Here is a 17,056-nt window from a genome sequence, read left to right on the forward strand (position 1 = left end):
ACACCTCATCCCAGCTGCCCACAACACTGAGGCTAGGAAACACTGTCACCACCAATAAATCCATGATAATTGAGAATTTCAAAAAGCGTTTTTCTACGGCTGTCCATGCTTTCTACCTGGCTACCCCTACCCCGGTCAACAGCCCTGCAACTCCCCCGAGCCTCCCCAATTCTCCTACACCCAAATCCAGATAGCTGATGTTCTGAAAGAGCTACAAAATCTGGACCCCTACAAAATCACCTGGGCTAGACACTCTAGACCCTCTCTTTCTAAAATGATCTGCCGAAATTGTTGCAACCCCTATTACTAGCCTGTTCAACCTCTTTCGTATCATCTGGGATCCCCAAAGATTGGAAAGCTTCCACAGTCAGCCCCCTTCTTCAAAGGGGGAGACACTCTAGACCCAAACTGATACAGACCTATAATCAATCTTACCCTGCCTTTCCAAGGTCTTCGAAAGCCAAGTTAACAAACAGATCACCGACCATTTTGAATCCCACCGTACCTTTTCCGCTATGCAATCTGGTTTCCGAGCTGGTCATGGGTGCACCTCAGCCACGCTCAAGGTCCTAAACCATATCATAACTGCCATCGATAGGAGACAATACTGTGCAGCCATATTCATCGACCTTGCCAAGGCTTTCGACTCTGTCAATCACCTCATTCTTTTGGCAGACTCGACAGCCTTGGTTTCTCAAATGACTGCCTCGTCTGGTTCACCAACTACTTCTCTGATGGAGTTCAGTGCGTCAAATTGGAGAGCCTGTTGTCCGGACCTCTTGCAGTCTCTATGGGGGTGCCACAGGGTTCAATCCTCGGGCTGACTCTCTTCTCTGTATACATCAATGATGTCGCTCTTGCTCCTGGTGCTTCTCTGATCTACCTCTACGCAGACGACACCATTCTGTATAAATCTGGCCCTTCTTTGGACACTGTGCTAACTAACCTCCAGACGAGCTTCAATGCCAGACAACTCTTATTCTGTGGCCTCCAACTGCTCTTACATACAAGTAAAAACAAAATGCATCCTCTTCAATCGATCGCTGCCTGCACCTGCCCGCCCGTTCAGCATCACTACTCTGGACGGTTCTGACTTAGAATATGTGGACAACTACACGTACCAAGGTGTCTGGTTAGACTGTAAACTTTCCAGACCTACATTAAGCATCTCCAATCCAAGATTAAGTCTAGAATTGGCTTCCTATTTCGCAAAAAGCAACCTTCACTCATGCTGGCAATCATACCCTCGTAAAGCTGACTATCCTACCGATCCTCGACTTCAGCGACGTCATTTACAAAATAGCCTCCAACACTCTACTCAGCAAATTGGATGCAGACTATCACAGTGCCATCTGTTTTGTCACCAAAGCCCCATATACTACCCACCACTGCGACCTGAATGCTCTCGTTGGCTGGCCCTCGCTTCATCGCCAAACCCACTGGCTCCAGGTCATCTACAAGTCTTTGCTAGGTAAAACCCTGCCTTATCTCAGTTCACTGGTCACCATAGCAGTACCCACCCGCAGCACCTGCTCCAGCAGGCATATTTCACTGGTTACCCCCAAAGCCAATTCCTCCTTTGGCTGCCTTTCCTTCCAGTTCTCTGCTGCCAAGGACTGGAACGAACTGTAAAAATCACTGAAGCTGGAGACTCATATCTCCCTCACTAACTTCAATTACCAGCTGTCAGAGCAGCTCACAGATCATTGCACCTGTACGTAGCCTATCTGTAAATAGCCCATCCAACTACCTCATCCCCATACTGTGTTTATTTATTTTTCAACCCAGTATCTACTTGCACGTTCATCTTCTGCACATCTATCGCTCCTGTGTTTAATTACTATATCGTAATTACCTCGCCACTATGGCCTGTTTATTGCCTTACCTACCTTATCTTACCTCATTTGCACTCACTGTATATAGACTTTTTCCCTACTGTATTATTGACTGTATGTTTGTTTATTCCTTGTGTAACTGTTGTATGTGTCGAACTGCTTTGCTTCATCTTGGCCAGGTCGCAGTTGTAAATGAGAACTTGTTCTCAACTAGCCTACCTGGTTAAATAAAGGTGAAATAAACATTTGAACACCTTTGGGATGAATTGGAGTGCAGAACGCAAGCCAGGCCTAATTGCCCAACATTAGCGCCCGACCTCACTAATGCTCTTGTGGCTGAATGGAAGCAATTCCCGCAGCAATGTTTCAACATCAAGTGGAAAGCCTTCCCAGAAGAGTGGAGGCTGTTATCACAGCAAAGGGGGGACCAACTCCAAATGAATGTCCATGATTTTAGAATGTTCGATTCGCAGGTGTCCACACACTTTTGGCCATGTAGTGTATATCTCATGTACAATCTTTTTTAGGTTAAATATAAGCCCCACTAAGAATATTATTTAATCAAATAGTTTAACCTGCTTTTCTGTTTAAGTCTATGAAAATACTTCCTGAAGCAGGCATTATAGAAAAATGAACACAGGTCTCATACACAATCTCTCAAGTCCACGTGCTAGTGAGTAGCCAGCTAATCTTTATACTTATACTTTATACTTATACTAAGTTTAGCCTACTTTGATCTATTTACTTGAGAACAAGGCAGAACAGTTGAATTATGAACACAAACGTCTCAACCATTTGAACAGCATGCTAGTCTGTCCAATTTGTTCAGATGTTGAAATAAATGACCTACCTCATTTTTCAGAATGAGAACAAGTTACCAATTCCTTATATAATTGTTTTATGCTTATTACACTTTTATAGAACAGACTAGACAGCTAGTAAAAGTCTTTGGCTAAAAAGCTGCTAGCGGTACTGCAACCTGAGCATTCATTTTCCAGAATCAATGTTCATTGATACTTTCGTTTTAGTAGTGTCTGTTCTGTGCACATTTTGAGTAGTTGAGACATTAGAAAGGGTGTAGATAGAAAGGGTAACTTCTCTATTACAGTGTAATGTCTCAATGTGTTTGTGTCCATATGACCCATTCTGTTGGACCAAACCTCCAAATGCAAATAGCGAGTTGAAACCGCTTGACAGAGAGGAAGAAGTGATCTCTCAACTGTTGTTGTTGTGAGTGGCAGGGGGAGCGGCTTGGTGTGTGTGTGTAAACAGAGGAAGAGGCGAAGCGGGAGTTTTCACTCTCGCCAGAATCTGTCCCAAATAAGCCCAATGCGTTTCTATGGGCTTATTTTTGACCTAAGTTTGTCGCCTGCCTTTCAGCCTTTGGGACAACTCCCATTTATTAGGGTGGAAACATGAGCATCTCGTCATTATATTCAGATCTCTGGTATAAATGAGAAGGTGCACAGAAGGATCGAAGGAGACGAGACCAAAAAGACAACATGGGAACAAGCGGACATAAACGGAAAATACAAAAAAACATTGTTTCTTGCCATGAAGGAATCTGGAAATTCGCACACAAAAAACATACATTCGACTTAATCGAATTAATTTGATGTATGGCTCAGTCTAACTTCTTCTCCTGTTCCACCTCACCTACAACATGGTCCTCAACCTGCTGAATAGCGACCAGTCTAACCTTCCTCTCTCTCTCCTCCCGCTCTCCACAGGGCTCAGCTGACCCTCTCAACAGTGCATTCCACCTCACCTACAACATGGTTCTCAACCTGTTGCGAGTGGAGGAGATCAACCCGGAGTACATGCTGGAGAAGTCTTTCTACCAGTTTCAGCACTACAGGGCTGTGCCCGGCGTTGTAGAGAGTGAGTGCAGACAACTTCTCAAGTCTATATGTAATTCTCGGATCCTCTTTAATAGGAATTCCCCTGCCAGTGGTGCTTTATTCAAATGAATTTACCAAGTTGATTCAATGTTCTGTTGATTTGGTCTGGCTAAGTATAGCATAAGTAAAGTTTTGTAAATTCATGTTTTATCTTTGAGCATCTGAACTCTTTACACTGAGTGTACAAAACATAAACACCTGCTCTTTCCATGACGTAGACTGATCAGGTGAATCCAGGTGATAGCTATGGTCCCTTACTGATGTCACTTAGGGCTGCGCGGTATACCGTATTTTACGAAATACCGGTATTGATGCACTGACCGCCAAGCAAGCATCTCAATAGTAGCACGGTGTTCTTAATGATTTGTACACTGTACATGGCAACATCAGGTGCTATTTCTGTGTCGTTTGACCACCGCTGTGGACAATGTGTTAGGTTTGCTATGATCACCTTAGAATTAGAATAGAGTACGAGAATCCCCATTCTAGTTTTTCTCTGGGTATGATTGAACTCTGTTTTAACTCCACAGAGATGGGGAAGCTGGAGAAGATGTATAACGCCATAGAGATCCCCAACGAGGAGAGTGTGGTCACTTACTATAAGATCCGCCAGCAGCTGGCTAAACTGGGCAAAGAGATCGAAGAGTTTGTCCACAAACCCAAGTACTGCCTTCCTTTCCTCCAGCCTGGTAGACTGGTCAAGGTTAGAAACAAATAGCACTCATACCACAGCCAACACCACCAACTGAAATACTTACTATATAGCACAACCACACAGACAAAATGTGCTCCACCATTTCCCATCTACTTTGTCTTTATGTTCTGTTTAATAAGGCTTCCGCAAATAGGAAACATAGCAAAACTAAGATAAGGAACTATTATGGTTATTGCTAAACATACAGATGTGCCTATTGAGTTGACCCTTTTTTACAGGTCAAAAACGAAGATGTTGACTTTGGATGGGGCGTGGTCGTTAATTTCTCAAAGAAGTCAAACGTCAAGGTAATATGGATAAATTCAGCAAAAAAAGAGACGTCCTCTTACTTTATTTTCAGAAAACTTAACATGTGTAAATATTTGTATGAACACAACAAGATTCAACAACTGAGACATAAACTGAACAAGTTCCACAGAAATGTGACTAACAGTAATGGAATAATGTGTCCCTGAACAAAGGGGGGGGGGTCCAAATCAAAAGTAACAATCAGTATCTGGTGTGGCCACCAGCTGCATTAAGTACTGCAGTGCATCTCCTTCTCATGGACTGCACCAGATATGCCTGTTCTTGCTGTGAGATGTTACCCCACTCTTCCACCAAGGTACCTACAAGATCCCTGACATTTCTGGGGGGAATGGCCCTAGCCCCTCACGCTCCGATCCAACAGGTCCCAGGTGTGCTCAATGGGATTGAGATCCGGGCTCTTCGCTGGCCATGGCAGAACACTGACATTCTTCTCTTGCAGGAAATCACGCACAGAATGAGCAGTATGGCTGGTGGCATTGTCATGCTGGAGGGTCATGTCAGGATGAGCCTGCATGAAGGGTACCACATGAGGGAGGAGGATGTCTTCCCTGTAACGCACAGCGTTGAGATTGCCTGGAATGACAACCAGCTCAGTCCGATGATGCTGTGACACACCGTCCCAGACCATGACGGACCCTCCACCTCCAAATTGATCCCGCACCAGAGTACAGGCCTCGGTGTAACGCTCATTCCTTTGACGATAAACGCGAATCCGACCATCACCCCTGGTGAGACAAAACCGCGACTCGTCAGTGAAGAGCACTTTTTGCCAGTCCTGTCTGTTCCAGCGACGGTGGGTTTGGGCCCATAGGCGACGTTGTTGCCGGGGACAACTCCCATTTATTAGGGTGGGTCACCTGCCTTACAACAGGCTTACAAGCACTCAGTCCAGCCTCTCTCAGCCTACTGAGCACAGTTTGAGCACTGATGGAGGGATTGTGCATTGCTGGTGTAACTCGGGCAGTTGTTGCCATCCTGTACCTGTCCCGCAGGTGTGATGTTCGGATGTACCGTTCCTGTGCAGGTGTTGTTACACGTGGTCTGCCTCTGCGAGGACGATCAGTTGTCCGTCCTGTCTCCCTGTAGCGCTATCTTAGACGTCTCACAGTACGGACATTGAAATTTATTGCCCTGGCCACATCTGCATTCCTCATGCTTCCTTGCAGCATGCCTAAGGCACGTTCACGCAGATGAGCAGGGACCCTGGGCATCTTTCTTTTGGTGTTTTTCAGAGTCGGTAGAAAGGCCTCTTTAGTGTCCTAAGTTTTCAGAACTGTGACCTTAATTGCCTTCCGTCTGTAAGCTGTTAGTGTCTTAACGACTGTTCCACAGGTGCATGTTCATTAATTGTGTATGGTTCATTGAACAAGCATGGGAAACAGTGTTCAACCCCTTTACAATGAAGGTCTGTGAAGTTATTTGGATTTTTACGAGTTATCTTTGAAAGACAGGGTCCTGAAAAAGGGACGTTTCTTTTTTTGCTGAGTTTATTTTGAATGTTATCAGAAAGTATCTTTGAAAACATAACATTTAGTATTTAAAGTAACTACAAAGTAGATATAGTTTATCGCTTGTGTTTTGGCCTTTGTGTAATGTACGTGTTGTCCTTCAGCTTAATGTCGTGCCCATGTTGAGTATGTATGTTTCCTTCTCCAGGCCAGTACAGGTGATGCAGACCCTCTGTACGTGGTGGAGGTGCTGGTCCACTGTAGTCAGGAGAGTGTGAAGAATGCAGCTACAGAGGCTGCTAAACCTGCTGCCACTGGGGAGAAGGGTGAAATGCAGGTGTGCATATGATGGGAAATGCCATGGCTCTGTCAGAAGTGGCGCCCTATTCCCTAGTCTAGTGCACTACATTTGACCCTGTATGACCTCACACACGGTCAGAGACCCAATAGTTGAGAAATAGTCGATGTGTATGCATTGCTGTGACGACTGGACACTGTATACTCCTAGTTTGGTGGTCAGCAGTAGGATGGAATCCAACATGAATGTACACCACACACAATTATTATGGGAGGGGTTACTGTCCTTGAGACTGAAAGAAATCAAACATGGCCAAGGCGTTAGTGGTCAAGCTGCTGCTGGGCTGTGTCCTAGAGAGCTTCCCTTCAACTTAAAGCAACAACCACACAATTAAATTGAATTTTTTTGGCTATATTGCATCTCTATGGCATCATCTCTTGATTTTAAGAGAAATTTTCTAAAATGGTATCTAATTTACCGCCATCTAAGACGTTCCTTCATTCTCACATTGAAACATACCATACTGGTGTGGTTGGGAAAGATGCTCCTCGTTCAAAACATTTGGTTTGGTAACCCTCCATGTAATATAAACACCTTCCAAACTCTTAGATCTCTTTCAGTTAAGAGTTCATATTCACACACACTCCCACAGTGTTATTTTTTACTTGATTTCATTAGCTGCTGCTGCACATTTGACTTACGTTTGCGTGGCTTAATGGACCAATAGAACAGCCCCAAAAGTACAAACCATGCCCACCACCTGGCCCTACAGGCAGGTTAAAGCATACACTCAAAGTTTTTGATAGAGGGCCTCCCGGGTGGGGCAGTGGTCTAGGGCACTGCATCGCAGTGCTAACTGCGCCACCAGAGTCTCTGGGTTCGCGCCCAGGCTCTGTCGCAGCCGGCCGCGACCGGGAGGTCCGTGGGGCGACGCTCAATTGGGCTAGCGTCGTCCGGGTTAGGGAGGGTTTGGCCGGTAGGGATATCCTTGTCTCATTGCGCTCCAGCGACTCCTGTGGCGGGCCGGGCGCAGTGCGCACTAACCAAGGGGGCCAGGTGCACGGTGTTTCCTCCGACACATTGGTGCGGCTGGCTTCCGGGTTGGAGGCGCGCTGTGTTAAAGAAGCAGTGCGGCTTGGTTGGGTTGTGCTTCGGAGGACGCATGGCTTTCGACCTTCGTCTCTCCCGAGCCCGTACGGGAGTTGTAGCGATGAGACAAGATAGTAATTACTAGCGATTAGATACCACGAAAATTGGGGAGAAAAGGGGATAAAATTAAAAAAAAATAATAATAATAATAATAATTTTAAAAAAAGTATTTGATAGATCTCAAGTGGTATTTGAACCCAGATCTACATAATTCCATGCATTAAAACAGCCTCTTCTGTTGCGGCACATGTTTCCTCCATTGTACGCTAGTCCCTTTAGAGTCCCAGTGTCTTGTTGTTTAGTTCTGTCAACCAGTCCTAAACTCCTGAGCTCTGTGTCTAGATCAACAGTGCTTCAGCTGCCTGGCTGCCTCTTGTCTCATATCGCTGAGGAGCCCATAAACTCCAACTGAAACACTTCCTGGTCCTGCTCTCTGGGCTGGCTCCTGCTAAATGCGTTATGCTGCATTAGCTAGAAGTACAGGCTAGGGGAACAAGTTTGATTTAAACTGGAAAGGTTGATTAGTTGAATCAGGTGTTCTTCAGTTTGTGCCTAGATAAAGATCCCACAGACTTGTAGACATAGCAGCAGTCAGGATAGCATTTTAGTGCTGTACTTTGAGTTTAAAACCCCCATTTAAGTGTTCAGGATCTCCTACTGCAGTCGATGATGGCTACCATATTGGATACTAAATAGATACTAATATATTTAGAGATTAACTGTATACATAAAATAATATACTATTTGTCTTTGCGATCAGGTGGTTCCTGTGATGCTCCGCCTCCTGACCTCTATCAGTTCCGTCCGTCTCTACATCCCCAAAGACCTCCGGCCTTATGACAACAGACAAAGCATGCTGAAATCCATACAGGTGAGAGACACAGCCTTGTGTTCATCAATGCCTTTCTCAACCATTAACACTATTGCTCAAGCTACTCGGAAATCAGTTTTATTCCACAAAAACAGGCTGGGACATTTTAGACGGTTATATATAGTTTTATTGTATTCTACTTTCATTAAAGCTGTTCTTATGCTTCATTTTCTGGTCCCTTCTCCACCACACAGGAGGTGCAGAAGCGCTTCCCAGACGGAGTTCCCCTGCTGGACCCCATTGATGACATGGGCATCAAGGACCCAGGCCTGAAGAAGATCATCCAGAAGGTGGAGGCGTTCGAACACAGGATGTACTCCCACCCCATGCACTCTGACCCCAGCCTGGAGGCTGTCTACTCCCTCTGTGAGAAGAAAGCCCTGGTGAGGATGGGTGGGGTGGTGTTATTTTGGATGGTTGGTTTGTTCATGTCCTGTAGGACCACACTGCGGTGTGCGGCAGTGAACCATACAACGTTCTGTCAGTAATGTACTGACATAAACAAGCACAGGATGAGTATCAGAGGAAAATAATATTGGATCTGGCTCTCATTCACTTACTCACATTTTGGCAGAACATTCAGCACCAAACGGCTGTTAATCTTTTTAATTGACCTTTATTTAACTAGGCAAGTCAGTACAAATTCTTATTTACAATGACGCCTACCCCGGCCAAACGCGGGCGACATTGGACGCCACCCTATGGGACTCCCAATCATGGCCGGATGTGATGCAATATAAAATAATATAAAGACTCGTATTTCACTTAACCGTCTATCGTTAGCATCCTCTCATTTAGCTGTTGTCTATTATATTTTTCTGTAAGACTATCGTCCAAAATCGATATACTTGGACTTTGATTTCGTTTTTCCAATATTAGTAGCCATATTGTAAGTTAAACATTTGCAAAACACTTCGTTTTCATAACTCACAGGTATGCGTAACGCGCTTTGCCATATTCTTGCATGAATGTCCAAGAGGAACTAGCCTCCTGGCGCGCAAGGTTTGCTGGACGATTGTGCGACGGATACTGGGTTTCCACATACTCTCATAAAGCCCAGCTCATTGGCTATGTAGCTAGCTTGGTTTGAACACGATTGGTGCTCGTTTGACAAAGTTAGTCAATCAAGTGAACACCGCCCGTGTCATCCCTTACTAAAATTGGTGTCCTATTGGATATACTAAATGCCGAACAATATAGTGAAGTCTGGTTATATTTTAGGGTGTCTGATTAGTAAAAATACGAATGTAATTTGACTGGTTGAAACAACGTTTAGCGTTAGATTTTCACAGATTCCTTTCTTTGCAAGTTGAAGGGGTGGTAATACAAAATCGATCGTGCATGCTATATGGCCCTTTTTAGCATATGATAACGACACATTGTTTCTGGGACCCTTAGGATGACAAATCAGAGCAAGATTTCAGAATGTAAGTACATATTTCACCTTTAGATGTGAATGTATCAAACCTGTCGTGGTGAAGTGTTTTGTTTTGTGCTCTCTGCACATTTGTGGCCTGCTGGAGGTCATTTTGCAGGGCGCTGGCAGTGCACCTCCTTGCACAAAGGCGGAGGTAGCGGTCCTGCTGCTGGGTTGTTGCCCTCCTACGGCCTCCTCCACGTCTCCTGATGTACTGGCCTGTCTCCTGGTAGCGCCTGCATGCTCTGGACACTACGCTGACAGACACAGCAAACCTTTTTGCCACAGTTCGCATTGATGTGCCATCCTGGATAAACTGCACTACCTGAGCCACTTGTGTGGGTTGTAGACTCCGTCTCATGCTACCACTAGAGTGAGAGCACCGCCAGCATTCAAAAGTGACCAAAACATCAGCCAGGAAGCATAGGAACTGAGAAGTGGTCTGTGGTCACCACCTGCAGAATCACTCCTGTTTTGGGGGGTGTCTTGCTAATTGCCTATAATTTCCACCTTTTGTCTATTCCATTTGCACAACAGCATGTGCAATTTATTGTCAATCAGTGTTGCTTCCTAAGTGGACAGTTTGATTTCACAGAAGTGTGATTGACTTTACATTGTGTTGTTTAAGTGTTCCCTTTATTTTTTTGAGCAGTGTATTTTCCATTCCACACTGTCCTTTCTCCCAATTCAATTCCAGCACATATGGTGAATGTGTAGCCAGGCCGGTACAGCTCGGCTTGGTTAAAGTTAGCTCTGTAGTGTGAAACGGGCCCTACTCCTAGAACTGGCCTAGGTCGTGACCTCTGCGCAATCGATGTATGTGAGATATATTACATATCTGTGCATATCTGTGCATGGGGAGGGACAAAGCCCTATAAACCAGATTACAAACACACTGTGTTTGATTTGGCATGACTTGAGAATTACAGTTACACAAGGTGTGTGACGGAGAGGAACAAACTGGCCTGTAAGACAGACCGAGACTGTTAACCAACACTGTTGGTCTCAGCTGTGTCCTGATTGGATTTCATCCCTCAGTTTGCATCTTCAGTCATGCAAGGCAGCTTTGTGCTGTTTTACGGGCTCTTAACCAACTGTGCTATATTACATGCTCCCTACAGACAGTTTTTTTGCATTGTTTGTAACTTATTTTTTACATAATGTTGCTGCTACCGTCTACACTGGGCTCCCGAGTGGCGCCGTGGTCTAAGACACTGCATCTCAGTGCAAGAGGCGTCACTGCAGTACCTGGTTCTAATCCAGCTTGCATCGCATCCAGCCGTGATTGGGAGTCCCATAGGGCGGTGCACATTTGGCCCAGCGTCGTCTGGGTTTCGCCGTCATTGTAAATAAGAATTTGTTCTTAACTGACTTGCCTAGTTATATAAAGGTTAACTTTTAAAAAATACGACCGAAAGAGGTTCTGGATATCAGAACAGCGATTACTCACCTCGAACTGGACGAAGATTTTCTCTTTAATGAGTCCGACGCGAAAGAGTACGATTTCTCCGAAACCAGGCCCAAATCCCCGTTATTCGGGTGACGAAAAGACAGGTACAGAGGGGGGAGATGGGGGTGTCTTGTGAGACTTTTGCGGCAAGTGGGTAACTCGCCTCTACCGTCCGATCTATTGGCCAACGTACAATCGCTGGAGAATGAACTGGGTTAGCTCTGTACGAGACTATCCTACTAACGGGACGTTAACTGTTAACTAAATCTTGCTCCTACCCCCAAGCCATAAGACTGCTGAACAATTAATCAAATGGCCACTGGACTATTTACAATTTAAACATTTGATTTATATGATTAAAATAGCACATTTAAAGGATTGTTTGCACTGAGAGCAGGGATTTTTCTGCCATAGAAGCACTTGGGTGGGCCGCCTAAGCATATTTTGGATGCCTAAGTCCAAACTATTAGTTTTTTTTGTATATACAAATTTAAAATACATTTTTAGAATATAAAACTAAAACCAGATACAACGTGTCGGAAAGATAATGGTGATACGCTTAGAAATGTCCTTGTTTTCCATGAAAACATACATGAAATGAGTTGCAAAATTATGAATAGGAAGTCAAGACGTTGACAAGGTTATAAATAATGATTTTTAATTTAAATAATAATTGTGTCCTTCAAACTTTGCTTTCGTCAAAGAATCCTCTATTTGCAGCAATTACAGCCTTGCAGACCTTTGGCATTCTAGTTATCAATTTGACGAGTTTCAGAAGAAAGTACTTTGCTTCTGGCCGTTTTGAGCCTGAAACCATCCCACAAATAATGATGCTCCAGATACTCAACTAGTCTGAAGGCCAGTTTTATTGCTTATTTAATCAGAACAACAGTTTTCAGCTGTGCTAACATAATTGCAAAAGGGTTTTCTAATGATCAATTAGCCTTAAAAATCTGCCATTTCCAGCTACAATAGTCATTTACATTAACGTCTACACTGTATTTCTGATCAATTTGATGTGATTTTAATGGACAAAATATGAGCTTTTCTTTCAAACAAGGACATTTTATAATGATATAATCTATGTGCGCTAGCAATCACCAAAATCAAAGCTAGACCATCAGGGTAATTGAACATTTAAAAAATATGAATTTAACAATATTGCTTTTAAGTTTGAGCAGAAAAACAGCATTAGCCGTGGAGAAATGCAGGGAATTATCTTAAACTGCAACAGTTTCTCACCTCATGTCAGAATATGTAGAATCCTTAGAAATTTACTTTAAAAAGGCAACATTTTCTGTGTAAAATTGTAGGAAATTAACTTTAAAGCTGATAAAATGTGTCTTGACTCCATCGAGAATTGCAGGAAATTGGCATAAAAATGCTGAAATAATTCACACAAAAATGAGGGCCTTAAATGTTTTTAAAATTCTGCTGCACCAATTGCAATGCCCTCTGCAATGCCTAAGCCCCTTTTTGATCCACAGAGACTATTTTCTTTATCCTTACTAGAGGGTAATGTTTTAAGCAGTTATGTTATCCTGTGTCTCTGTCTGTCAGATTGCAGGGGACATTAAAGCGGCCAAGCGGGAGCTGAAAAAGGCTAGGACCGTCCTGCAGATGGACGAGCTGAAGTGCAGGAAGCGTGTTCTGAGACGTCTGGGGTTCGCTACTTCCTCTGATGTCATCGAGATGAAGGGCAGAGTGGCCTGTGAGATCAGCAGGTAAGAAAAGAACATCTGCAGCAGTAACGCTTTACCCCAAAGTTTGCATTTTGATAATGGTGAAAAGCACAGGACATAGAATAAAACCTATACCAGGTCAGATTTAATCCCATTCACATGGATACATGTCGATCTTAGGTAGTTCTAATCTAAAACCAGACAATAGCAGATGTACCGAGCCCAATCTTATCATGTAACTTGTTTAAAAGCAAGGTTATGTTATAATTCTGTTTAAGGCTGCATTAAACCCCTCTCTGTAATGATACTATGATTGATCCTAGAACAGTGTGTATATTACCTTGCTATTGAATCTCTGTAGCAATACTGTGATAGATCTGATACCTGTGTTATTGCTGTGTATGATCCAGTGCTGATGAGCTGCTGCGAACAAAGGTGTTCAACAGTTATGTACATTGAACAAAAATATAAATGCAACAATTTCAAAGATTTGACTGAGTTAGTTCATTCAAGTAAATCAGTCAATTTAAATTAATTCATAAGGCCCTGATCTTTAGATTTCACATTACTGGGCATTAGGGCTGTCCCCGACACAAAAAAAAAATCTTAGTTGATCGAAAGTCGTCTGTTCTTTCGACCAATCGATTGGTCAAAATTAAAACGTTTATTTCTAAAACGTGTAACACCCAATTGTTTTAATAAAATCAACTATATATGCATTGAGCTTGTCTGATGCTTTAAGTTCACTGTTTGATGAATTAACCTGTCTAGGATCAGCGTGGCGCTAGCGGCACACCCCCCCCCCCCCCACTGAAAAACCAGTGCCGCGAAATTCAAAAAAAATATTTTTTTAAAATATTTAGCTTTCACACATTAAAGTCCAATACAGCTAATGAAAGACACAGATCTTGTGAATCCAGTCAACATTTCCGATTTTTAAAATGTTTTACAGGGAAGACACAATATGTAAAGATGTACATCTATTACCTAAAAACACATTAGCATAATCCACCATCTTTTATTTGTCCACCAACACCAGTAGCCATCACCAATTCGGCTAAACTAAGATATTTATAGCCCCTAACCAACAAAAAAACTCATTAGATGACAGTCTGATAACATATTTATGGTATGGGATAGGTTTTGTTAGAAAAAAGTGCATATTTCAGGTAGATGGCATAGTTTACAATTGCACCCACCATCACAAATGGACTAGAATAATTACAATGAGCAACGTGTTTACCTAACTACTAATCATCAAACATTTCGTAAAAATACACAGCATACACGAATCGAAAGACACAGATCCTGTGAATACAGACAATATTTCAGATTTTCTAAGTGTCTTACAGCGAAAACACAATAAATCGTTATATTAGCTTAGCACATAGCAATTAGCAGCCCAGCATTGATTCTAGCCAAAGTGAGCGATAAAAGTCAACATCGCCAAAAGATATTAATTTTTTCACTAACCTTCTCAGAATTCTTCCGATGACACTCCTGTAACATCACATTACAACATGCATATACAGTTTGATCGAAAATGTTTATATTTAGCCACCAAAATCATGGTTAGACAATGTGAAATGTAGCTCAGCTGGTCAGAAAATGTCCTTGCGCCACTTAGACAGTGATCTACTCTTATACATAAATACTCATAAACGTGACTAAAAAATATAGGGTGGACAGGGATTGATAGACAATTTAATTCTTAATACAATTGCGTTATTACATTTTTTAATTTATCCTTACTTTTCAATACAGTTTGCGCCAAGCGAAGCTACGTCAAAAAACATGGCGTCCTAAGCCACTAAAATGTTTCGACAGAAACACGATTTATCATAATAAAAATGTCCTACCTTGAGCTGTTCTTCCATCAGTATCTTGGGCAAAGGATCCTTTCTTGGGAGAAATCGTCTTTTGGTGGAAAGCTGTCCTCTTGCCATGTGGAAATGTCAACTGCGTTCGGGATGAACTGAAAAGCGTGCCCAACTTTTCACATCGTTGCAAAAATAAATGTCCCAAAATCGCACTAAACGGATATAAATTGCTATAAAACGCTTTAAATTAACTACTTTATGATGTTTGTAACTCCTATAACGAGTGAAAAGATGACCGGAGAAATATAACAGGCTAAACTAACGCTTGGAACAGGAGAGGGTCGGTGTCTTCCACGCGCGTTACGCAGCAAGAAAAGACTTGCTAGCTAAAGGTTTTTTTCATTTGTAGGGCCTGTGAACGCGCAATCGACCCCGTTGGAATCGTCATCACGTAAAGGCATCCAGGGGAAGACGTAAGAAGTGTCCGTATAGTCATAGCAACGACAGTGCCCTTTTAACTGACTTCAGAAAAGTGGCCAACATTTCTCAAATCTGACTCCATGTCAGGGAAATTGCTGTAGAATGGGCTCTGTTCCACTTAGAGACAAAATTTCAACTCCTATAGAAACTATAGACTGTTTTCTATCCAATAATAATAATAATATGCATATTGTACGATCAAGGATTTTGTGGGAAGCCGTTTAAAAAATTAGCCAAATTAGCATAAATAGTCTAAACAGCGCCCCCATCCCCAACAGGTTAAGACACAAATGACTCAAGGGAGCCAGAGATCAAGATAACCAGAAGAAAAAACCTTTGCCTGTCCCGACCATTCTCCCGCTCCTACTGGCTTTCGCAGATTCTGCCATTATGCTACTAAAGTTGCTAGTAATAGGCTACACAAGGAGTCGGCAAACTTTCTAATGTGGAATGCCAATTGATCTTACCATTTCTTCCGATCTGTGTTCAAATTCTGGTTTTCATATGCACATTTTCGTGGAACAATTTTATTTATGTCTTCGTATCTCAGACTCATTATCATGTGGTTAATCAAAATTCTATCCAAATGAGACAAACCTATAAAGTAACAATTGCCATCTATGTAAAAAATAACCTATAAAGCCGACAAATGAAAACATTGCAGCCTGCAGGTAGAAAACAACCTGATAAAAAATAAATATCCTGGGCCTCCCGAGTGGAGCAGCAGTCTAAGACAAAGCATCGCAGTGCTTGAGGTGTCACTACAGAACCGGGATCGATCCCAGGCTGTGTCACAACCGGCCGTGACAGGGAGTCCCATAGGGAGGCGCACAATTGGCCCAGCGTCGTCCGGGTTAGGGGAGGGTTTGGCTGGCGGGGGCTTTACTTGGCTCATCGCGTTCTAGCGACTTCTTGTGGCGGGCCAGGTGCCTGCAGGCTGACTTCGGTCGTCAGTTGAACTGTGTTTCCTCAGACACATTGGTGCAGTTGGCTTCCGGGTTAAGCGGACGAGTGTTAACCTCTACCGAGCACCTACCCCGGGTCCGGGAGCACCCCCCACCCCCCCCCCACACTGATTAGCATCGCTAGCATAGCGTCACAATTAAATAGTAGCATCTAAATATCATTAAATCACAAGTCCAAGACACCTAATGAAAGATACAGATCCTGTGAATAAAGCCACCATTTCAGATTTTTATAATGTTTTACAGGGAAGACACAATATGTAAATCTATTAGCTAAACACGTTAGCAAAAGACACAATTTTTTTACTCAAAGTTTTTTCCTGCGTCAGTAGCTATCACTAATTCGACTAAATAAAAATATATATAGCCACTAACCAAGAAACAACTTCATAAGATGACAGTCTGATAACATATTTATGGTATAGCATAGTTTTTTTTTGAAAAATGTGCATTTTTCAGGTATAAATCACAGTTCTACATTGCAGCTGCAATCTGAAATAGTGCCGACGCAGCCAGAACAATTACAGAGACCAACGTCATATAACTAATTGCTTGTCTTAAAACATTTCAGAAAAAATACACAGCGTACAGATATTGAAAGCCCAACATCTGGTGAATCCAAACAATATTTCAGATTTATTAAATGTTTTCTAGCGAAAACAAAATGTAGCGCTAAATTAGCATAGCCACGCCAGCCAGAACCAGCTGGGCGCCCC

General features: G+C 42.9%; 1 protein-coding gene across 3 annotated transcripts in view; it reads left to right on the forward strand.

Moving 5' to 3' along the window:
• LOC129811279 (exosome RNA helicase MTR4) overlaps positions 1 to 17,056 on the forward strand; it is a 68,591-nt gene that overhangs the window by 31,750 nt on the left and 19,785 nt on the right. For 2 of the 3 annotated variants that reach the window (XM_055862459.1, XM_055862467.1), the window contains exons 15-21: positions 3,566 to 3,716; positions 4,267 to 4,439; positions 4,670 to 4,738; positions 6,417 to 6,545; positions 8,416 to 8,526; positions 8,721 to 8,909; positions 12,954 to 13,117. In XM_055862459.1, the coding sequence (XP_055718434.1) occupies positions 3,566 to 3,716; positions 4,267 to 4,439; positions 4,670 to 4,738; positions 6,417 to 6,545; positions 8,416 to 8,526; positions 8,721 to 8,909; positions 12,954 to 13,117 (986 nt within the window). Of the gene's footprint in view, positions 1 to 3,565; positions 3,717 to 4,266; positions 4,440 to 4,669; positions 4,739 to 6,416; positions 6,546 to 8,415; positions 8,527 to 8,720; positions 8,910 to 12,953; positions 13,118 to 13,485; positions 13,550 to 17,056 lie in introns of those variants that run through there. The other variant, XM_055862475.1, reaches the window with a different exon arrangement.

Source organism: Salvelinus fontinalis, chromosome 2 (assembly GCF_029448725.1).
Source record: "Salvelinus fontinalis isolate EN_2023a chromosome 2, ASM2944872v1, whole genome shotgun sequence".
Taxonomy (NCBI): domain Eukaryota; kingdom Metazoa; phylum Chordata; class Actinopteri; order Salmoniformes; family Salmonidae; genus Salvelinus; species Salvelinus fontinalis.